We start from the raw sequence: 24,935 nt of genomic DNA, 5'->3' as shown, positions 1-24,935 counted from the left end.
TTGTTTTTATTTTTGTTTTGTTTTTTATGTTCTTTATTTCTGGAAAACGGACATTCATGTTGACACTTTGTGATTAATATTTAAGACGGATGTACATGCAACAATTGTTACAGAATGTCAATAAAAACTAAATAAATAAAAAAATAAAATAAAATGACAGACTACAAATATTATAATAGAATTTTCAAATTAATTTTGAAATTATTATTATTATTTTAAATAAAAATGGGTACAATGGGGTACTCTTGTAAGAAAGTAGCGGCGGCTGGGAAAGACTTTCTCCTGGTTTTACAGACTAGCTAGTCTCAAACTAAAATTTCCACGGACAAATCTCAAAATATGTTTTGTCTCAAGATGCACACCAGTAATGTTTTTTCTAAGGCACGTTTATAAAAGCTACTTAAATGTCCTAATTGAACTAAGGCCTAATCCTGGCTTAATCTAAGACCTGTCTGTGAAACCAGGCCTTTAAGTATTACCTTCAGTTAAAAAGATGCAATCTGATCCTGTTTACATGAAATAAGCTGATCCCGAGCAGGTTTGCTTTCCTATGGAACTGTTGCCCAGGATGAGCTTCAAATAACCTTACAATCCTGTATCATGTCAAATTGTCAGCAGTAAAATCCAGATAACTGAGTTATCCATGTACAAAGAATGGGCCCCAGAATTAGGTATACAGAGAGCTGTGTAATAAATAAAAATCATGAATATAATGTAAATGCAAATAAAAAGAGATGACTTTCTAAATTACATTTCTTTATTTCTCAGATATTTGCATTGGGTAACAAGGTTGCTGCATCTATACCCACACATCATATACTATTACAGTCACATCCAATTCCCAATCATAACAGTTCTTTACTGTTTATTACTCAGTTACTCCTTTCACTGTAGTTTTACTGATAAATGCTCATATAATATCGACATCTCATTTTGCGCTACTGATTCAACATTTGCTTTGTTAAATATCATGATACTAGTATTTACTACAGAAAGTCTCAATCTATGCATAAAGGACTAGCACTAAATAATCCACAAACACATCTTTACAATTGTCATTGTAGACAGCATTTTAAACCTCATTCAGCGTACATAATTTTACTAATACTATTGTTTGGATTGAATCATTCATATATATATATATATATATATATATATATATATATATATATATATATATATATATATATTCTTCTTTATTTATTTTTTTTATTTCATATTTGCAGTTAACTCTGAACCAACTTAAAAATAGGTTTGTCATGATCTCTTTAGCTAAGTCAAAATAATCATCATCAGCATGTCAGTATGTGCCCCTCATACAGCTTTGGTTACAAATACATTAAAATGGATACAAAAAGCAATTTACAAACTGAAGTGAAGTGCTAAATGTTGAATGCTGAAATGGTTAAAACCTAAATTTAAACAATGTAAAGTCCACAGTCTGCAGAACCTCAATGTTCTATGTTAATGATATGTGGTGTTAACACAGAGTAGTTGGCTAGATAAAGTTTTAAACTCTTTAGTCAATATTTCACTAGACTTTAGGGAAATTTAGTCATACTGGAATATCTGCCAATATAATGAACTTGATTTAATTGCATTTTTTAATGTGCTCCCATTTCACATCAAAATGTCATGATTTTGCAAGAAAGTCTGTGTTTTGAGGCTACAACAAGACTGCTTTGGGGAAATACAAATTACAAATCAAAAGTATGTGGAATTGCTCTCTTCTTCACTCTGATATCCGTCTACACATTTCTCCTCGAGGATTTTAGTGAGAGTTTCCAGTGTGCTATTTGGATCCAGCAGAGTCACTAGAGGGACATTCACACCTCTATCATTGAAGATAAGATTCTGCAGAGTCATGGCTAACATTGAGTCAATGCCTAAATTGAAAAGATGAACATCATCATTCAGGTCATCCATCTCAACACCAGTCGTTTCGCTAATCATGAACCTCAGATGATCACGAGGTGAGGATGATTTCTTGGCTTGTTCAGGTGTAGATAAATTCACTCCAGCTTTACTAATCGCTTCCTGTGCTATTTTGAACAAGCGTACATTCAGTGTTTTGTTCTGACTGAGAATGTTATTCCAGTTGTTTTTTAAATTGAATCTGCATACAACCTGTTGAGGTTTGTTGATCAAGAGGCACTGCTCAAGACTTTCATGGATTTCTGGAATCTCCAAAAGCATGATTCCCCTTGCCTCCAGAAATCTTTGGACATGGACTTTGTTCAGAAGAAGGCCAAGATTCAAAGCCCCCCAATTAATGGACTGTCCAGAAAGCCCAATGTTTCTGCGATACTGACAGAAAGTGTCCATGAATGTATTAGCTGCAGCATAATTAGTTTGTGAAGCATTGCCAATGAAGGCAGCGATGGAGGAATAGCACACAAAGTAATCCAGACTGCACTGTATGGTAGCACGGTGAAGGTTAATCACTCCATTTACTTTTGGCCTCATGACTTTCTCATATAGAGATTTGTCAAGACGTTCAATCAGCCCATCATGCAGGACAACCGCACTGTGAAACACCCCTTTGATGGGACTGGATGGAAATAGTTTTCCAATGTTAACAATTGTCTGGTCCACTTGCTCAGATACAGAAACATCACAGGGCAGAGATTTAATGACAGAGCCCCAATCGCTACTGACCTGACTTATCTCTTGTTGCATCTGAGGGTTTGGATTACTCCTAGACAGAAGGACAATGTTCCCTCCTCCTTTCTGAGCAATGAACTTCACAGTCTCAAAGCCCAACCCTGTTAAACCACCTGTGACAATATAGACAGCATTTTTCTTGAATAGACTGTGTTTGAGCATCACTGGAATGTCAGACAGCTGGTGCTTGTCTTCACTGTTCAGGACTATAATGGGTAGGATCTGGTATTTGAAGTATGATTCAGATTCTTTTACAGACAGAAGATCAGTGTCTTGAGATTTCACTCTTTGAACAACTGTTGCATCCAAAGACAAGGACTTTCTGTCCAAATGCATGGATTTCAGCCAACGGTAGATTTGTGGCATTTGTGTCTGCAGAGACCCTTTTTGCATTATCTGGGACATGAGGAGGGCATGAAAGCGGACTTCCTCATTTGTACCTCGGAATGTTCTGGTATTGAATGGAAATTCTGTCTGGGTGTCATAGACAAGAACAATGTCTTTGATGCCTCTAACACTGCTTGCTATTTCAACGGTCTTTACATTATAAGGAGGTAGAAGAACAGCTCCCACAACCTCACTAAAATCACAAGACAGCTGATCAGCCTGTGAGCTCACTCTGACATTCCAACCTGATCTGTTTGCAATAGTAATTAACACATTCATCAAAGCTGAGTCAGGAACAGTGGAGAAAATGCCCAATTTCAATTGCTGTTTAGCTTTGGGTAAAGCCTCATGCAAGATCTCCCAAGCCAGCACCATATAAGAGACACAAGGCACGTCATTCAGGAATGAAAGCCTTTTTGCTTTGCAGCAAACAGCTGCTGGGAGAACTACTTTAGTGTTGGCAGCAACAGGGTAACAAGACAAAACATGATCACCAACTTTAAATTTGCTTACATCTTTCCCCACAGATGTGACGGTGCCACTGAAGTCAAGGGCTAAGAGTTTATGTTTTTCATTTGTGTGCTTGTTCCAGTACAATGTCTGGCCATAATTCAGGTCAGAAACACTGACTGGAAAGTAATCTGATGAATGAACACAGATTTTACTGAGATGAAGCTCAATATTTTTTCCTTGAATCAGTTCAATGGAATTATCCATCTGAGTCGCTGACACATTTTTCATTATATATGGGTCAGATGTTTGCAAGATAAAGACTTCTTCATCCAACATGTGGATGTTTCTTGAAGAGATTGCCATGGTTGGGAGAGGTGTGTGGGTGATTTCAGGTTGGAGAATTTTGCCCTCCTTCACTACTAGCTCTGGATATTTGTCACAGGGGTATGATCTGAGGACCTGAACCAAAGCTTCGATGTCTTCAAAAGTGGCAGAGCTCATGTCAATCAGCTGAAAAGAAAGTTCTGGCAACTCAGCTGCACATGCTCTTATCATGCCTGACAGAACAAACCCAGGGTTTATGTGCTCCACTATGCTCTCAGATGACTTATAGGTTATTACTCTGATATAACCTGGGAAATTAAGTGCTTTGAGATATACAACAATCTTTCTGAAAATCTCACAACACCCAGCCATACTGTCCAAGACCTTCTCTGATTTGAGAGAGGTTAGGTCTGCATCACCCCACATGAACAAAATTTCTGTGAAGTTTTTCTTTACACTTGAAATTTTCAGTTTTGACCAAAGAATTTCAACTCCATCTTCCAACAGTGTGTTACAATTTGAAGACGACACATATCTAGATGTTGGGTCCAAGTACTGTTGCAAAGATTCAGAAATTCCAACATGGTCAGAAAAGACCAGTGCCTTAATCGATGTTTTAAACATGGCAGCTTCAGAGATAATACTGAAATCGTTGTGGAAGAAGTAATCCTTGACTACTTTGGAACGACTTCCAAGCATTCTGATCTTCACATTCCTCAGTTCAACTAACACCCTACCCTGTTTATTGGCTAAGCAGCCACAAATGTCGAAATCATCTTCTCCCACGTGTACTGCTCTCAGATAAACAACCATCTCCTCTTGCAATGGTTCAAAAACAGTCAGGCTTTTTATTTGAGAGGGATATTGGGGTCTTGTTGATACACCCCCTATAGTTGCAAGAACAAGTTGCATAACGTAATCCAAGACCACAGGGTGAAAGTGATAGTCATGTAATTGAGGCAGCAACTCTTTTGGGACCTTCACAACAGATATAGCCTCTCTGTATTCTTCCCCACAATAAACATCTGCATTATTTCTGAGGACAGACCCATACTCAAATCCTGCTTGGCTTAGAAGTTTGTATAGTTCTTCATTAGTCATGTGGGATCTGCATCTTTTGGAAATACAGTCCAATGAAATGAACTGTTCTTCAGGACTTCTACCTGGTTTTGCTTCCACTGTGCCAAACGCATAGACTGCAGAAGTAGACTGTATTTTGAAGTTACATGTGTTATCAGCCTGGTCAGATGGATCCAGCTGAACTTTTAAATCTGGGGCATTCTGGGTGAAAACGAATGGATTCTGGAATGTTATGCTGAGCTGCAGAGAACATAGTGGAATCTTAGGTTTTGCATATGCCATGTAAGTTGCCAAACCCAACTCTGCATAAAATGCCCCAGGAATGATGGCAACCCCACTGTGCTTGTGGTGCTGCAGAAAGGCCACTGATTCAGAGGATAAATCACAGCTGAACACTGAACTGTCTGTACCCATTTGTGTAACTACTGGATGGTTACCAGTGGGACTGATCAACTGCGAGTTAGAAGCAAAGACATCTCTCTTCACATCATCAAACTGGTATCGTGGGTAGGGAATTGGTTCAGTCTCAAAACCTTTGTAGAACGCTTCCCAGTCCACTTTTACCCCAAGCTCAAACAGTTTGGAAACAACAGTAAGCATGGTCTCGTGATCTTTATCAGGCTGCACTGAGGGAATCACAGTGATGTCATTTCCCAGAGTCTCAGTGATGTACCTCTGCAGAGATTTTCTTGGACCAATTTCAACAAATATCACACTTCTTTTGTTTTTAGCTGCAGACCTTACAGCTTGTTCAAATTCAACAGGCTCTCTAATATTCTTTGCCCAATATTCACCAGTAATAAAATCTGAGGAACACAAACTAACACCTGTCACTGTTGAGAACAATTCTGCCTCCAAATGATGTGCCTGCAATGAGCCTATACTCTGTTCCACTTTGGATAAAATGGGATCCATCTTGTGACTGTGGTATGCTGCAGGTACATCTAAAATGCGAAGGAACAAATCTTTTCCTCTGGCTGAGTTGCTCAAATTCTGTTGCAGCCTGTCAATGTCATCCGCATCTCCTGAGAGGGTGCAAGACTGAGGGCTGTTATAAGCAGCCAGACAAACCTTTCCTGAATAAGATGGAAGAATTTTCAAAACTTCAGAAACAGCCATATTACTGACTACCAGCATCTTCCCTCCTGTCACAGTGCTTTGCAGAGAACTGCGATAGTGGATGACTTTCACTGCATCTTCAAGTGACAGCAAACCAGAACAATGAGCTGCAGCGACTTCTCCAATAGAGTGCCCCAAAACAGCATCAGGACTGATGCCCCAGTGTTTCAGGAGTTTGACAACAGCAACCTGAATAGCAAACAGAAGAGGCTGGACAATCTTTGGATCAGACGGCTCTGTACTTTTCTCAGATTCACTTTCCAGCATCTCCATCAGATTCAAACCTCTATAGCTTTGCAACAGGGTTTCAATCTTCATAATTTCCTCTCTGAAAACTGGCTCTTGTTTTAGGAGCTGCTTGCACATACCCTGATAGGTAACACCATTGCCACAAAACACAAAAACTAGCTTGGAGTCTGTCTTTGACGATACAAGCTTTTTCTCCACAGCAGCAGTAAGTTTCACTTGCAGATCTGCCAATGATGATGTTTGAAATACTTTCCTGTACTTGTGTTTCAAGTGACTTCTTCTGCATGCAGATGTGTACAGTAAAGACTGTAGATTTGATATTTTCCCTGCACTGATCTGTTCTGCCATTTTTTCAATAATATTTTTCATGGATTTTTCAGAGGCTGCAGAGACTACAAAATACTGATGGGATTTGCTGATCTGCTGAGCTTTTGGCTTTTCTGACTGCACATATTGTCTGACAACTGCATGTGCATTTGTTCCACCAAACCCAAAGTTATTGATTCCTGCACACCTCCCTGCTCTGCGGTCACTTATCCATTTTTCTGCTGTGGTGGGGATTTTCATATTGAGAGATTCAGTGTCTATGCTGGAGCTTTCCACGGAGTAGAACAATGATGGCACAATGGTTTCATGCTGCATCATCAAAACAACCTTTATGAGCCCTGCAACACCTGCGGCAGATTCTGTGTGTCCAATATTGCCTTTAACAGAACCAATGATGAGTGGCCCTGACTTTTGAGGTCTTGCTTTGGCAATAACTTTTGAGATGCTACCTGCCTCTATTGGATCTCCAACTGGAGTCCCAGTCCCATGAGCCTCAATGTACTGGACACTAGTCAGGTCAGTCTCTGTTGAGTAGATTTTTCTAAGCAGCTCCTCCTGCTGTACCATGGATGGTTTGGTGATTGGGCTAACGCTGTGGCCATCCTGATTTACTGCAGTTTTGCTGATTGTGCCCCAAATATGATCATGGTCCTCGAGAGCCTGTCAAAACATAGACTACTTCTGTTACTTGGTTAAAGTACTTTATCATAAGGTGCATTGTTGTTATAGTGATGTGTTTATGTGAGACAATCTAATGGTTTACTTTTTTCAGAGGCTTTAGGAGAACAATCCCACAGCCTTCACCTCTCCCATATCCGTCTGCTTGGCTGCTGAAGGGTTTACTGGTGCCATCAGAGGAGATCATTTTTGCCTTGGAGAGAGCAACAAAAACACGTGGCTCCAAAATACAGCTCACACCCCCAAAGAAGGCCATTTCACAGTCTCCTGTTGAGTGTAACACAGACAGCTAGACATTACAAAAGCTATATATTAGTGTAATCAAATGTGCTGCTCGACCAAATGGTTGAGCACATTTTGAGTCAGTATATTTTTTTGAGAGGAGTACCTAATTTAACTCAAGCTGATTGAGCCATCTCTACCATCTGGTTGAGGTATGTTGTGCCAAAAAAAAACACTAAATGTCACAGTGTCAATCAACAGTACTTGTCACAACACTTCCTCAAACATGGATTTCATTGAACAATTTTTATTGAATTTCTATTAAAACATGTAACACTTTCTACAGCACATGTTGGATCAAATGTATACAAACATATTATGGCTGGCTGTGCTATACAGATATTAATCAGTATGTAAGATCCCTTAACCCTGCTTCTTCTTCCGCAGCTCAAGGAGGGCGGGGAAAGGAAGAGATGGGAGAGTGCTATTGCCGTCTTGCTTAAAGAGAGCTAACCGTGTCCGCAGCGTGGAGATAGGCATGCTCTTGCAGTGAGAACAGCCGCCGGCCGAGAGTGCAACTTCCGTGTGGGCTAGTCCCAGGCACAAGGCGTACTCCGGGTGCCCGTCCATCTCGTGCAGAGGGGATCCGCACGAGGTGCAGGGAGAGCGAGGCATTTGGAATAACGCTTGCGCTCACTGAACATTTGCTCTTTTATATATCAAGCTGAGTGTCGTGACGGTGAGCACACAGTGTCAGAAAAGGATATAGCGTGTTCGCCGGATGGTCACAGCAGAATGGCGACAGAAGAGAAGCGGCTTCAGAAGAGAAGGAGCTAGTCAGCTGAGAAATGCTCGTTCCAGCTGAAGGGCTTGATTCGGCGGCGAGGCTTCGAAGACAGAGACGTGAAGGTCACTGATGGAAATGGTGGGCTTTTATAGCTATAAGCCACACGGCTCTGACGCGCTCAGGTCTCATTGGATCGCGTGCTGGAGCCGCTTCGCCATAGGATGTGCAGTTGCTGCAGCACAGCCAATCGGTGAGCTTGTTGCTCTGATGGTACTTGATGCGTTTTACAAAGTGACCGTTCTCGAAAGGGAACTGTTTTTAACCCCCTGGGGTCGGCGGTATCGCCGGCGATACCAGCTCGCTTTTTTTTATCAATGTAAAAGAGACTCAAAAATACTCTGTTGACTTTGATTTTCCATAGGAGTTTCATACATCAATCGATCCTGTTAAGTGTGTATTTTTTTTGTGTATACTCACAATAAAAACAAAGTGTTGTGCTTTTTGCCAAATAAAGAAAATAAACACGAAGCGAGTTCTGCCTTCTCTCTGTCAGTTAAGTCCACTCTGAAACGCGTCACACAGGCACACAGGCATGAAGCTTGAATTCTCTTCTTTTAAATAAAGTATTTTTAATAAAAAACGAATATTCTCAGTTTATGCAATCTGTATGAAAAGAGAGAGATGTCAGTCGTTCTCATCTCAGATCATTACGTTTTAATGTGACCCCGCCCACGGAGAGCGCGCTATTCAAACGCAAATGACTGAGGCAATCCTGCAAACTGTGAACGCCCACATCAGCTCGAGAAAACACATCAAGCTTATTCAGATCATTGTACTTATACTATAAAGGAATAATACTATAATGGAAAATGTACCTCAGAAGTGCTGGTATTTCGAGGAGCAACAGATCCTGAGCTATGGAATACTGTAGTAAGGTTTTTTTTTCATTCTCAAGTGAATCGCGTTTCTGTGAATGAATGAATGAACGGCAGAGATGAGCGCTGTTTACCACAACTGGCAAAAGACGAATCGCGTTTCTGTGTGTGAATGAATGTTTCGCTTTTAGCAAACTGTATTGCTATACTGAGTAAAAATCGACTGAAATATGTTGAAATAAAATGTATTTGTATAAGCAACGTATTAAACTGCAAATTAACATTTATATTTCTTATAATAAAAACGAAAGACCTATGTTACAGACATATGAAAGACAACATTTCGTTGATTAGTTTTGGATAGATTATACATTTTTACTGTAAAATATCTGCCACCTCAAATAAGCTTTTGTTTGCCAATTTTTGCTCATATGTTAAATATAGTATGTTTTGTCAAAAATAAAGTAATCTCCCTCCTGGTCTTGTCTATGGGTTAGTCTCCCTTCCAGTGCTGTTTAGGCTACCAGCCACCCTTAATCCCCTCCCAGGAATCCAACGCCATTTTTCTGTCTGCACATGCGTTCATTCAGAGATGCCTCCGTACATGGAGGATCGCCAGAGAAGCCTTCACTCGGACTGGTGACAGAAATAAGGCGTCAGCGGACCGTCACCATACTAAGCCCCCACTTTATGTGTGTCGTCAAAAGGTCTGGTTGTCTTCCCAGGACATTCCTCTCAGACTTCCCTCACGTAAACTGGGACCCAAATTGATTGGATTGTTTCCTATCACTAAGGTGCTCAGTCCGGTTATCGGTTCATCTAAAATGAACCCCCCAGTTTAAGAATATCCACCAGGTACTGTCACGGTTCAGGGTGCATCATAGACTTCCCCCAGTTGTCTGTGTTTGTTCTGTCTTTTCCTGCATCTTGTGACCTGGGCAATCAGTGCTGATTCTGCGCAGCTGCGCACAGATCACAAGCTGATTTCCCACAGCAGTCGCTTGTTCCATTTTCCTTTATATTCTCTGCTGTGTCTGCCCCTGGTTGTCAGTAGATCGTTAAAGGTTTTGTCTCATGTGGATCTGTGCTGGTTATGTTTTATGTCTTACCTTGTTCGCCACTGTTCCCAGGACACTTAGAGGAGGAGTGACAGCTGATTGTTTCCTGGCTACTCTCTCTCTCTCTCTCTCTCTCTCTCTCTTGTTCCCCATCCGAGGTGGGCGCTGCTTCAGAGGTGGTATTCTCATCCTGTGTCCAATGAGCATTACAGACAGCTCTGGAGATCCCTCACTTCACCTTACCATTTGAGCACTTGTGCCACTAACCTTGCAGGTCCTATTTCCCACGATTCTAATTAACTCACTTTATCTCAGAATTTGTATGAAAACGGTGACTTCATGCAAATGCGCATTACGTGTTCATTCTACTGTATAGGCGTGTAGTGTTTCTTTACAAAGTAACATCGCCAATGTAGCAGAACATTGCGTTTTTAGTAGAGTCATCCCAATCGACGGATCACGAGGACTGGCTTATCGACTTCATCGAAGAGACACTGTTTCCCACCCGTCATCTGCATCTTTGTCGTTTTCACACCACTCCAGTGATTGTATCTACCCTACCATCGACCTGTTAAGTACCATCTTACCACCAAGCTCAGCCAGTCCTCCAGCCCCGCAGCGCCCGTACATGAGGATCCTGTGGCTCCGCCTCCAGCCTCGGTCCTCTGCACTCCATCTCGGCCTGTCGACCTGCCGGCTCCGTCTTGGCTCCTCCCACCCGCGGCTCCACCGGAGACCCTCAAACTGACGGCTACATCGGGTTCCCTCATCCTGCCGTCTCCCCCCTTGGTCAGTCGTCACTCTAGCTCCGCCACGGACTTACAGTCCATCAGCTACGCTCCGTCCCTCCACCCCTTCGGCTACTGCGGGCTCCTCATTCCCCTGTCGGTACTGGACCGCTCTGGGTCTGCGCCACCAGGCCCCTTCCATCAGCGCCACCAGGGAATCATCATCATCCCTTCACCATCCTGTCACTCCAGCCTCTCTTCTTCACTTCACCATCACCTCGTCCACCTCCAGAACCCCCTCCGGTCCTCCCTCCGTTGTTCTGTTATGGCGCGAGGACGCTCCTTATCCGGAGGGGGGAGTAATGTCACCATTATGTTCTGTTCATAGACTTTCAGTTGTTTTCATTCCTCACTGGTGTTTCCCTGTCTGTTTCCTGCCACTAATCTGTTACCATGGACACTGATTACTTCCTCGCAGCTGTCTGTCGTTTGTATTAATCATCACTGTGTATTTAAGTTCCTGCCTGTATTCTGTTCATTGTCTGGTATTGTTTGTTCATGTCTCACCTATTAGCCTGTTCCTGAGTTTATGTTATTAAGGAAAGTGTTTGAACTACTTTCATCTCCGTCTTCCTTGCTACGAGCCGTGACAGGTTAGGATTAGGGTTAGGGTTGATCTTATAGATGTATAAAGAAATATTCAAATTATAATTATAAATTGAAATATAACACAGAAAGAAACTGTTTGAATAAAATAACATGTTAATAGTGTTAGTACCACTGGTCTAGTGCAGACATTAGCCAACAATTATACAAGTAGCACAAATAGTCTTGTAATATTCTGGGATTATTTGTTGCTTTGGATAAATGCATCTGCAAACCGAAAATATGCTTATTTTGTCCAGAGAGGATGTAAAGTGTGTGCACGTACTGTACATACAAATTACACGTAAACAATCTCCTTAAGAGTAGAAAGAGTTCCCTTTCAAGGGAACTCCCGTTGCGTCGAAAACTGACGCTATGGGAACGCTTTGCGTGATGACGTCTTGAAGCACATGTAAAATCAGTCCAATGGTGTGGCGGAACGTCAGAGGCGGGTGACGTCACGTACCAGGAAGCTATAAAAGCCGGCCCGAAACAGAAAACGAAAGCTTTCTGAGTCTTCAGTTGCGCTCTGTGTTGAATCTGTCCTTGTTATTTGGTGTTGTCTGTCTATATTATATATATATATATTCAGTATGGCGAGCAAGCAGCAGTTTAGAGTGTGTGTCCATCCCTGCCCGCGTTATTTAACGGGAGGTGATACTCACACTCTTTGTGTTGTTTGTTTGGGTGAGGAGCATGCCCAGTCAGCACTCGAGGGTGGTGACTGTGTGCATTGCGAGGCGCTTCCATTGCGTACGCTCCGATCCCGCTTGGCTCGGTTCAATCCCGATCACGTTCCCCAGGGCTTGGGTCCCGCCGCTGCCGAGGCACGGCGTCGATCTCAGACCTGGGGTTCACAAATGGATTTATCAGTGGATGTTGAGACGGGCTCTGCCTTATCTCAACATCCTTCTGATAGATCCAGTGCCTCTCATCAGGGTGTGGAAGCACGCGCTGCGGTTTCTTCCCCCCCGATGGAGGCACCAATACTGCAATTGTCCAGCTCTGAGGAGTTGGACGTTGTTAGTATTGAAGCTGAGTCTGAGGATTCGCCACCTCAGTCTCACGCTTTTGAGGAATTGCTCGATGTTGTCACGAGAGCAGTTCACAGATTATCTATTGAGTGGCCAGAGGATAGGCAGGACGTTCGTTCGAAAAGTAAGCTCGACGAACGCTTCCTGCCATCTCGTACACAGCCTCAGCGAAGAAGCCTTCCGTTTTTCCCCGATCTCCACACCGAGGTGTCGAAATCGTGGGGAAAACCGGTTTCATACAGAGTGTATGCACCACAAACATCCCACTATTCTTCCATTCACAAATATAAAGAATATGGTTATGGGGAGATGCCGAAGGTGGAGGAGACGCTTGCGAGCTATCTCTCTCCAGCAACGGCATCTTCCCTGAAAGCTCCTTCACTTCCCTCTAAGCCAGTAAAATTCACATCATCTCTGGTTCATAAATCGTATGCAGCCGCTGGTCAAGCTGCAGCGTGTCTGCATACGATGTCTATTATGCAAGCCTATCAGGCAGAATTATTGGGGGATTTAGAGGAGGGCGGGGGAATTGGTCCTGACACAGTGGCTGAACTACGCAGAGCCACAGATCTGTCTCTCAGGGCCACCAAGGAGACCGCTAAATCAATCGGGCGGTCTATCGCAGCCCTGGTGGCCACTGAGAGGCATCTGTGGCTCAATTTGAGCGATATAAAAGAGAAAGAAAAGCACGTTCTCTTAGATGCTCCGGTTTCCACTGTTGGTTTATTTGGTGATGCAGTAAACAGTGCGGTAGCTAAATCTCAGGAAGCTGCTAAACAGGCAGCTGCATTACAAAAACTTCTCCCCCGCCGTTCTTTCATTGAGGCTGCTGAGCGGGAGCAGCCTCACTCCTCTAAAAAGAGCGCTGAACATCGTGCCACTCAAAAACAGAGTGTGTCCTCTCGTGCTCCCCCACAAAAATCTCGGGGACACGGAGGGCGCTCTCAAACCCAGCAGTCTTCGAGGGGTAAAACGGATCTGCGGACCGTTATTACCGCCAAGAAGGCTGCTGGGAAAAAGTCCTGATGTCTGAGGGCTCAGGACAAATGAGGGTAGTCCCCCCGAAGCAGAGCGGTTAACACCTCTTTTCACGGTGCCCGTCTCTCTTCGGTGCCCTCAGGGGACCGTTCTGCCAACCCTGCCACCTCTGGTGTTACAGGGCGCAGCGGTCTCCGGCGAGCACATATCTCAAGGTCCACCCGGAAACGTAGTGGCCTCGGGATGCCCGCCCCCTCTGAGGAGGGTGCTAGAGCAGTCTGTTTGGTCGTTCCCTGCCGGTGCGCCGTTACAGGGCGACGAACCGACTACTCAACAGCAGGAGAAAAATACGGTGCCGTCTCTCTTCGGTGCCCTCAGGGGACCGTTCTGCCAACCCTGCCGCCTCCGGTGTTACAGGGCGCAGCGGTCTCCGGCGAGCACATATCTCAAGGTCCACCCGGAAACGTAGTGGCCTCGGGATGCCCGCCCCCTCTGAGGAGGGTGCTGGAGCAGTCTGTTTGGTCGTTCCCTGCCGGTGCGCCGTTACAGGGCGACGAACCGACTACTCAACAGCAACAAAATCCAGAAACCAGTCTCGAGAGACTGGTACCTCTAGTAGAATCTTTGACAGCGTGGAAGCTACTGTCAAATGTTTCTCGTTGGGTCCTGCAGACCGTGGAAAAAGGGTATTAGATACAATTCTATTAACGCCCACCGCGGTTTATGGGGGTCCTGCCCACAGTGGTGGGCCCCGAGCAGGTTCTGGTTATGGAACAGGAAGTAAACACTCTGTTAGAGAAAGGGGCCATAGAATATGTACCCCCCTCCAACAGGGAAACCGGGTTTTACAGCCGGTACTTCATAGTTCCAAAAAAGGACGGGGGATTGCGTCCCATTTTAGATCTTCGAGTTCTGTACGAGTCAGCCATGCAGCTCAAGTTCAAAATGTTAACCTTGAGACAAATCGTGCCACAGATCAGGTCCGAGGACTGGTTTGTCACGATAGACCTCAAGGACGCATATTTCCATCCGTCCGTGTCATTGGAAGTTCCTGAGGTTTGCTTTCGGGGGCAAAGCATACCAATATCGAGTTCTTCCATTCGGCCTGGCTTTATCACCCCGCACTTTCACCAAATGCGTGGATGCAGCTCTGGCGCCTCTGCGCCTCCGGGGTATTCTCATCACGAACTACATCGACGATTGGTTGATTTTAGCTCAGTCGCATTAGATGGCGGTTCAACATCGAGATGTTGTTCTCGCCCATATGAAAGAGTTGGGGTTACGGCTGAACGCCAAGAAGAGTGTGCTTTCTCCATTTTAGAGGACCACTTTTTTAGGCGTGGTTTGGGACTCAGTGTCGATGCAGGCGCGCCTGTCATCGCCACGCTTCGATTCCATCCTGGCAGCTGTGAGAAGTGTAAAGCTAGGCCAGCTACTCACTGTCAAACAGTTCCAGAGACTTTTGGGTCTCATGGCAGCAGCTTCCAACGGGATACCTTTTGGACTGCTGCACATGAGGCCCCTGCAGTGGTGGCTCAGGACCAGAGGGTTTTTCCCCGAGGGGCAACCCATTTCGCACAATCAAGGTCACGCGTGATGCCTACGTGCCTTGGTTATGTGGAAGAAACCTTGGTTCCTGTCCCAGGGCCCAGTGCTGGGAGCTCCTTGTCGTCGCAAACTGCTAACGACGGATGCTTCCCTCACGGGTTGGGGAGCGATCCTGAGGGTCGCTCATCTCAAGGTCTGTGGGAAGACCATCATCGTTCCTGGCATTCTATAGCCTAGAGATGTTAGCTGTCTTCCGGGCTCTGAGGAGCTTTATCACAGGTCTCAGGGGACACCATGTGTAGTACATACGGACAACACGTCGGTAGTCGCCTATATCAAGGGGGTTTGCGCTGGCATGCCATATCCTCTTGTGGTCCCAGGGGAAGTTGCTGTCACTCAAGGCAGCCTACATTCCCGGGGTCCAGAATATAGGAGCAGACACTCTGTCGAGACAGGGGCCGAGGCCCGGGGAATGGTGGCTCCACCCCCAAGGTGGTGGAGCTGATATGGAAATTATAAGTGGATCTGTTTGCGTCTCGAGAGACGTCTCACTGTCCACTTTGGTTCTCCTTCACGCATCCAGCTCCTCTGGGACTGGATGCTATGGTACAGACGTGGCCGAGGCTACGTCTGTACGCCTTTCCCCCAGTTGCTCTGCTCCCGGGAGTTCTGGAAAGAGTTCGCAGGGACCGGGTTTGCCTGCTTTTTATAGCCCCGCGCTGGCCGGGCAGAGTATGGTTTCCCGATCTTGTGTCCCTCCTCGACGGGCATCCTCTGGAGCTACCCGTCAGGAGGGACCTTCTGTCCCAAGCAGGGGGCTCAATATTTCACCCCCGCCCAGAACTGTGGAACCTGTGGGCTTGGCCTCTGAGGGGGCCCAGCTCATAGAGTCAGGTCTCTCAACTGAGGTTGTTGAGACCATTCTACAGTCCAAGCTCCCTCCACGAGGAAACTTTATGCCCTGAACTGAAGAGTATTCACCTCTTTGTGTAGTGACCGTCGGTTGGATCCAGTCAACTGCCCAATTGGTACAGTTTTGGAGTTCCTGCAGGACCGGTTCACTGCAGGTCTGACCCCGTCCACTTTAAAGGTTTATGTGGCGGCCGTAGGTGCTTACCACAGTCCTTTGGGTGGAATGTCTGTGGGGAAAGACCCTTTGGTATCTCGTTTCCCTCGTGGCACTTGGAGGTCCTCCTCCCTTTCGAAATCGGACCAGGAGGCGAATAATTTGCTTTGCCCTGTTCGGGCGTTAGACGCGTATGTCCACAGAGCTGCCCTGTGGCGTAAAAGTGACTTTTGCTCCCCTAACAAGGGAGGTCCAGTGTCTAAGCAAAGGATGAGCAAGTGGGTGGTTGAGACTATCTCACTGGCTTATGAGGCGGCTGGACAGCCTTCTCCTTGGGTTGTCCGGTCGCTCTCTACTAGGAGTATGGCGGCCTCTAAGGCCCTTATATCAGGAGTATCGTTACAGGACGTCTGTGATGCGGCAGGCTGGTCCTCACCGCACACCTTCGTCAGGTTCTACTCTCTGGATTTAGACTCTACTCCAGGGTCTCATGTTTTGTCGTCTTAGTGCTGCTCACATGATTACACACAGGACAGACATTTGTAGCTATGGAGGCGTTGGTATAGACGTTCCCATAGCGTCAGTTTTCGACGCAACGGGAGTTCCCTTGAAAGGGAACGCCTCGGTTACGACTGTAACCTCGGTTCCCTGAAGAGGGAACGAGCGTTGCGTCGCCTTGCCATATCTCCTTCATGCCTGGCAGCGCGACTTCAGACTTTACGAAGCTTTCGTTTTCTGTTTCGGGCCGGCTTTTATAGCTTCCTGGTACGTGACGTCACCCGCCTCTGACGTTCCGCCACACCATTGGACTGATTTTACATGTGCTTCAAGACGTCATCACGCAAAGCGTTCCCATAGCGTCAGTTTTCGACGCAACGCTCGTTCCCTCTTCAGGGAACCGAGGTTACAGTCGTAACCGAGGCGTTTTGCATATAGTACATGTTTGTGAACCTTGTACCTTGTTTTATGGCTTGACAAGCGAAGTGGAGAGCGACGAGGGATGAGGAACAGGCAGAGTCAATAGACACTGAGGGGCCAGTGAGGTTGAATATGTATGAGATGCGGTTGGCTGCTATGCTCATAGCTGCACCAGTGCCAGCGGTGTGGTTGATGTGTTTTGGATGAATCCTCACAGAGGCCAGCTCAAAGTCCCTATTCATTAGGCCTGAAAATCAAGCAAATCATTAACCACAGATTGCTCCTATGGCATTTACCATGCAATTATAAATGCATGCACATATAACTCCACTGGGATTAATAGCTGAACACACAGTAAGAATATATTAATTATTTAGCATATGTTACCCAAAAATACTCCTGTTTTCGTTCCACTGGCCTTTTCCATTGGTATCCCAGCATCCTCTAGGGCCCTGTAGGTGCACTGCAGAAAAAGTTTGTGCTGGGGGTCCATACTGATCGATTCAGAATCAGTGATGCCGAAGAACTTGTTGTCGAAATCATTCAAACTGCACATAATAAAAGGTAAATAATTGGGTTATTGCTTTTAGAGAGTGAATTGATGCCAAGAGAGGCCAAACAGATTGGGTTCAGTGTGTCATCCCAAAATGGAGCATTTTAGCCACTGGCCTTTCATGTATTTTTAAATTTGCACAATTTTTTAACTTGAAAAACATAAGTGAACATTAACACTAGAAGTCCCAGAGAGCAGCCATTTGGCTTTTCTACCTATAAAACCCGCAGGACAGCCGATGGGCTGGAAGGCTTTAGGCTAATATCCTTAATCAGCTGTGAACAGTTGCTTTTGTTATGCAAACAATGTGGGGCCATGCTGAGCCACTTCAAGGAAACTTGTGTTTCACTTTGCCATCTTAGGGAGAAATCAACACACATGTTTGTTTTTTTTTCCTTTGTTGCTGAGATTTATTGATAAAAACAGTACAAAATAAAATAAAAAAGAAACCAACCATTTGTACACATATTTACAAATAATATTAAAAAGTGAGTGAGTACATTCCAGCAATCACTCACAATCCTGGCACTGCCAGGGTGATAGTGTTTGGCTTCCTTTTGGTGGTATTTTCAGTCTGAATCACGCTGTGCATGCTGCTAAGAATGTAGACGGTCTTCTTCCGTTTGGCCGCATACGCCGTCAGCGTAGCAGCAGTGGTTGAAAACACCTAATAAATAAGATAAATTGTTATTTTCATAGCACTTTTACACACAATGACACACTTGGCGGTGTTGATTCTAAAAATTAGAAACACATAAACATAGAACCACAAAAGACCTGCAACATACCTGAGTGGTGAATTCATTGCGATCTGTGTGTCTAGCGGATTGAGGGATTTCCCGGCGAATCTTGTTGACTGTGCCGAGGATGGTGGTTTTCCGGCTAAGAAGTTTATGCGCAAGTGACAGCGATGTGAAGAAATTGTCCGTGGTAACATTTCTGCCCTTGTCTAGGAATGGTTCCATCAGCCTCATCACTACATTTTCAGACAGTCTCTCTCCACTGGGACGACTAGGGTCCTTGCCAAGATATGGGAGGACATTACAAATGTACTTGGATTTTAGGTCGCAAGCCACCCAAAACTTGATGCCAAACTTGTCAGGTTTAGTTGCAATATACTGCAGGAAACAGCAGCGAGTCTTTGACGGGAAAAGCTGTTCATCAACGGTGATATGTAGACCAGGGTTGTAGGATGTGATGCAATTGGTGACAAATGATCCCCACACACTGGAAATTGCAGCAAACTTATCAGTCTTTGCTCGATCACTCCGGGTGGACCTGTCATCAAAGCGTAGGTGTCGCATGATGTCTTGGAAGCGGTTTGGCGACATTGTTCCAATGATATGTGGGTTTCCCAGGTTTGCTGACCAGCAGTCACGTAGTGATGGAACCTTGGTAAGCCCCCGCAAGATGACAATTGCAATAAATGCCATTAGTTCAGGGAGGGCCATGAACCAATGAACATGCTCCGTTTCCTGTGCATGTTGAATAGTCCATTCTTGAATGCTATGAAGCATGTCAAGAGTGATGAAACACAGGAAGCTCTGAAGGCGACTCGAGATACTTTTCCTGGCCTTAGCCGTTGGCTCTCCATCTGCAGCGTACGTTTTTATTGGGGTGAAAGGGAGACGCGTCCCCACCTGTTCTTCACGCCACACTGTGCCATCTTTCGCTGTCTCTGTCAGGTCAGTCCCCAAACGGGCTCTCTTTTTTGGTTGAGGAGCAGTCTCCTCATCTGCAGTGTGAACAAATTCAAATTGTGAGCAATGGAAAAGTCAAATGATATCACAAATGCATGCATAGATACTAATAATAATTCCAGTATCTCCTTCTCGGTATCGGAATAATGTCTGAAATATCTTCCTAAATAAAAAGATACAACTAAAGCAAAGAAACAACTAATAATGTTTTGCACTTCAGATGGCAGTGAATGTCTGCTAAGTAGTACAAACAAAAAAGTGGACAATACAAAAAAGGCAGAGTAAATATTTATGTCACTCCACTCTGCTTTTTTGGTGTTTTCCACTTACTGGTTTGAAATGAAATAGGAAATAATATGAAATGAAACTTAACCTGAAGACAGATCAGACAGCTCTGAGTCCGAATCCGGCTGAAGTTCTATATCTTCTCCATCTGAGTCACAAGGGTTTACTTCACTCAGGATCATTTCCAAGGCCTGCCGAGTGGTGAGCCTTGTCTGCATTTTCTTTTCTTGGAGAGGAGGTTCATACACCACAGAATTCTTGAGGGCACTGAAGTAGTAGGCTATGTGCAGTGAGATTTTATCCACCTCAGCACAAAAGGAATTGCCTCTCATTTGAGAGCAAGCTGCATGCAATTAGATGTGCTAATTCATACCTGTTTACACCTGGGCAAGACCCTACATGCCAATGTGAGACATGGTCAATCAAGTTCTCTGCTTTTAGCAGCCCTCCCTCCCCCACACATACAAACAAGCCACCAGCAACCATTCACACCCCCCCCCCCCCCCCCCCAACCCCCCTGCAGATTGCTCAGGTAATGACCTCATTTACACATGAATTGATGCTAATGATAGCCAAAAGACTGGCCAGTTAGCATCCACTTGGCTAAAGGAGGGTTAAAAAACTCTGGGACTTCTAGTGTTAAGGAGTATAATGCTTAAAAACAGAATGCATGATTTCTTTTATGATGGCAAATTAATTGAAGGTTTACCCATTAATAAGTGCTGCCTTTGTTGTGTATGTCTTTCCTGCCTTACTCTCATCTGGATCGTACCATTGAGAGAGATTAAACCTGTCGTTTGGTATCTGAACTGCACAGTTCTCTCCATGAAGAAGGACTCGCCAGAAGTTTTCAAGTCCCTCTCCTAAAATAGATGAGCACATACAATCCAAATATAGTTTAAGCCAAAATCATGACATGAAGAAATAATAAATGGTAAATAGTTATCAGTTACCTCCAGGAAAGTGGCATCCAATGCCAACAACAGCGATTTCATCATCATCCATCATGTTTCACGTGCCGTGTCGGCAGATACATTTGATTTTATGACCTGTAGACAGCAAAAGCAAACATTTAGGCATTGAGGAAACCATGTAAAAAAGAAACAGAGCTACACATCCGTCATCTTATGGCGTCTGCAGCTCTTCTCGAAGAGCTACTGATCCTCTTGAGATGACAGCAACCACTCCTGAACCTTCTGCCTGCTCTTATACGGCCAACGAGACCGATTATAAATCACCTGTGATCTTTATTGACTCTGACACGATCACAGAGGTTGTCTATGAACTCTCTATGTTCTCTGTTCCAGCTCGCAATTCCAAAATAAATCTCTAATAAATCATGAATGGGTAAGTCTTGACTTGGCAATGCGATGGCCTCTCGTGGTCCACCAAAAGGTTTTGATCAGAGTAATTAATGTGAGAGACTTGAGAATGGAGTAGAAGTGCCCAGGTGGAGCAGAGAGGCTAAATTACTGACCTGTTCAGTATTTCAAGTGCAAGTCAGTTTCGTCTGTAAATAGGCTATTGTAGTTTTGACTTTGATTACTTAGTTAAGCGTTAAACTGCTAGCATTAATGCTAGGATTTTTCTAAGAGATTTTCATGATGTAGTTATTGTACTAATTTTGACTTAAACTATAGGCACTATTATTGCACAAATAACTACTGCATAAACCAATAAAATAACAATAACCAACAGTAAATAAGAATAAATAATGTAAATAATGCAAAAATTATGTAAAATAATCAGAGCTAAACAGAAACTATCATAGGCCTTTATCAATATCATTCAAGATTTTAAACGAGTTTTTAAAACCGTTCAGTATCTTCTTCCTGAAGGCAGAAGCACATACTCAGGATGTAGGATATGAGAAGGATCAGCCAGTATCCTGAGTCCCCTCTGAACACAAGCTGCTCATATAGTGTTTGGAGCGTTGAACGAGACCTTACTTAATGAACCGTTATGTTTTATTACCTTAGAATGAGTCATTTCTCTCTACACACACTGCGGGTCCCCTTATATTGAAATGTTTCTACAGTGCAAAGAAGCTATAGCTAAATTCAGCGAATAAAACACTGACACAATGATGAATGAACAAATAACAATAATATTTGCAATAACATTTCTTAGATAATTTTGACCATTTGCCCAATGGGGATGGGGGTGGCTGGGGTGGACGTGGTCTTAGTGTACATAGGAGAGCTGTTGCTAGAGGTACCTGATTGGGCCGATAGCTGGTCAACTGATCAAAAAATAGGCACATGCATTTTATTATGGCATAGTAATAAAGTAATAATTTACTATAGTTACTTATGGTTTTACTGTTGATTTCCTCATTCCAAATGATCAGGAAAAGAGGAAATCAACAGTAAAACCATAAGTAACTATAGTAAATTATTACTTTATTACTATGCCATAATAAAATGCATGTAATAAGTTCAAACATCAGTTCAATATCTACTATTTCCTGAATATTATGAAATTCAAGAGGGCCGCCCCCTGATGACGTCATAATATGCAAATTAGATGAGTATATTTACACCCCACATAAACTTTCAGTCATCCCCAACATTTTTCTAATTTACAGTAGATCTCTATCTTTAAGCCCTTTCAAGCCACAAGCTTTTGAAATTTTGATGTCAAAATCCAGCATTTTTTCAAAAATCCTTGGCGCCTAAAGGGTTAACTGGCTACTCTCTGCTGTCTCAGACAACGACATCACTTCCTAACTTCTGTTGGTTGCAATTCGTAACCTCACCACTAGATGCTGCTAAAAATTACACACTGCACCTTTAAGATAAGAAATTTTCTTCTATTGTCGCCAGATAAATATTCTTATTTTCCCTTTGAATTAAGTTATTGTTATGACCCCATTGACAGATACATACAGTACATTTTTCAGAAAACATGACTTCTTAAAAGTAATATTGCTTGTCAAGTAAATGTATCTTAATTTAAGAATTGTTTATATATTTGTACTGGAAAACAAGACAAAAATACTGAGAAAGAATATAATTTTTTACAGTGTAAAAATAAAAAAGCAGGTGAAATATTCTGACTTACCTGGATACTCATGTAGAGTCTTGTCTTGTTGAAAATGTTTACATGAGACTGAGTCTGCCCAACATTTATTTAGCTAGTTAAAGGAGGAGTAAACATAAAAATTAGCTAATGATTGACAAGTACAACAGTTAATTTAACTGATGCTAGTATCTTTTTCATGTTACTTCCCCTTAGCTCACGACATAATTTATTTTGCTTCCTTTTTAAAAATATTCCTCTGACTTTATGATCATAGACATGAATGCAGTCTATACTTCCTGGTGATCTTTGGATTAACTGATTTCATGATTCAAGATTTATAATCAAGTAAAAAAAAAAAATAAAAAAAAATTCTAAAAAGCCTTTATTGCATCATTGCTAGAAGGACTAGTAAATGCAAGTGCAAATAAAGTAAAGCCATGTGTTGGGTCTTGATGCCTTTGACTAATATATTTCCAGTGTTTGCAGAACAGCCTTTTTCTGCAGAACTGTATTGTCCTAATACAGGCTCAATAAATAAACTCAAGCTAGTTAAAAATGCAGCAGCCAGAGTGCTTACTAAAACTAAGACATACAATTATATCAGCCCATTTTTTTAATCACCACTTTATTGGCTGCCTGTCAGGTAGCCAATAATATTATTATTATATGATTAATGCTTTGTAAAGTACTTGCCTTTTGTCCAAAAACTTTTTTTTATAATTTTTTTTATTGCATTAACTCTGACACATCATTATGGACATAACTATGTACGTGACAAAAGTAAATTATAAATACAGTTGAAAGGTAAGGTCTAGATAAGGAACAGCTTTAAATTGTCCTTCTGGGGAAATCGTTTAACTTTGATCAATCAGTGACTTTGTAAGAACTGATTTTCCTGCTAAGACAAAAGCTGAGATAAAATTCACCCTGCAATAAAGCAATAAAACGCACTCTGGACAGAAGATCTCAAAGAAAAAGCACAGAAAATTGTCCTGTCCAAACTTTTCTCCTTCCTGATCTCTGCATCCCCCTCTCCCTCCTCCCTTCCTCTCCTCCTGAGTCAAGTCACCAAAAGTTCACTAAGAATGTCTATATATCACATATGATGTATCTTGTGAATCTATTGTTTTTCCTTTACATGTTTGGTATCATTTTAAATGTCTCAGTGCGATTGGTAAAATGTCTTAGTTTGATTGCAGTCATTGGTATAATGAGAAAGATTGAAAACTTAGGAGAATCCTGTTCTCCTCTTTGGGTGATGTCTCTTCAAGATATCTGATAATTCTCTCCTCTCCCCCGAAACCAGGTGTTACCCCCCCTGGGGAACATGAATTGACCCAAAACAACTCTAAAAAATATTGGTATAACCCTTTTGTTCTGGTCTGGGTATTTAAGGATAGGTGACAGAGCAGTCTTTGGGAATCTGTAACCAGGAAAACCCCCATGCAGTGCTGTGTCAGTGTTTTCTCAAGTCTTACACTTGGAACACACTCACACAACACTGTGTGTCTCTGTCAGGAATGCATTGCTTACTGAGTCATCTTTGAGTAATTGATGTCATGTATTTATTATTTCTGAATTGGCTTTTAATCATTTACTTGTGTAATTGGCATGATACATTTTTACCTGACAAATAAAATGTTATATTTGATTTATTCTGCATTATTCTGAAATCATTTTTCCTAGTAGATTAAAGTGCAGTCTGGTGTTTCCGCAACGCCACTCCAGGGTACATCAAACCGAAGGCACTAATGAATGGAGCATGGGGCACATCATTAAGGAGACCTTCCGATTTATGACTATCACTGACTTAGCACGTTGCATCTTGCGACTATTAAAAAATTACACCTTTTGCGGCCGCTTAAGGGTAAAATAGTTGCACTGCATCCTCTGACTATTTCAGAACTGGCTACGGTTGTAATCGTGAGCGCACATTCGCGACATGACGTCTCAAAGCGATACGGGGTCCTTAATGAATGAATAATTGAAAATATTGGATATATTGGATACCCAGAATAATCCAAGATCTAAATTAAATCATAATCAATATTTATGATTATTTTCTAATAAGAAACACAATCTAAATTTGATTATCATTTGAAATTGGAGTCAGATTAAACGTAGAACTAAAATAATATTTAAAGTAAATTCTAATAAATTAAGTGAACTTCACTGAGCGCTGAAAAGACATACACGCATTATAAACCTTTGCCCAGACTGTTGGACTCTGTCT

General features: G+C 43.1%; 1 protein-coding gene across 1 annotated transcript; it reads right to left on the bottom strand.

Moving 5' to 3' along the window:
• Nucleotides 1-739: 739 nt before the first annotated feature.
• On the bottom strand, nucleotides 740-22,772 carry LOC309480374 (phthioceranic/hydroxyphthioceranic acid synthase-like). Its single transcript, XM_082144806.1, has 7 exons — nucleotides 22,742-22,772; nucleotides 20,632-20,727; nucleotides 20,388-20,541; nucleotides 17,528-17,688; nucleotides 17,181-17,387; nucleotides 7,367-7,548; nucleotides 740-7,263 (listed from the first exon to the last, which is right to left on the bottom strand). Exons 2-7 carry the CDS (start codon nucleotides 20,684-20,686, stop codon nucleotides 1,705-1,707), a joined length of 6,318 nt encoding a protein of 2,105 aa, XP_082000932.1. The 5' UTR covers nucleotides 20,687-20,727; nucleotides 22,742-22,772; the 3' UTR covers nucleotides 740-1,704.
• Nucleotides 22,773-24,935: the final 2,163 nt, after the last annotated feature.

Source organism: Leuciscus leuciscus (genome assembly GCF_965113295.1).
Source record: "Leuciscus leuciscus genome assembly, chromosome: 18".
NCBI lineage: Eukaryota > Metazoa > Chordata > Actinopteri > Cypriniformes > Leuciscidae > Leuciscus > Leuciscus leuciscus.
The sequence above is the reverse complement of the archived record's forward strand: the minus strand, read 5'-3'. Positions and strand labels throughout refer to the sequence as shown.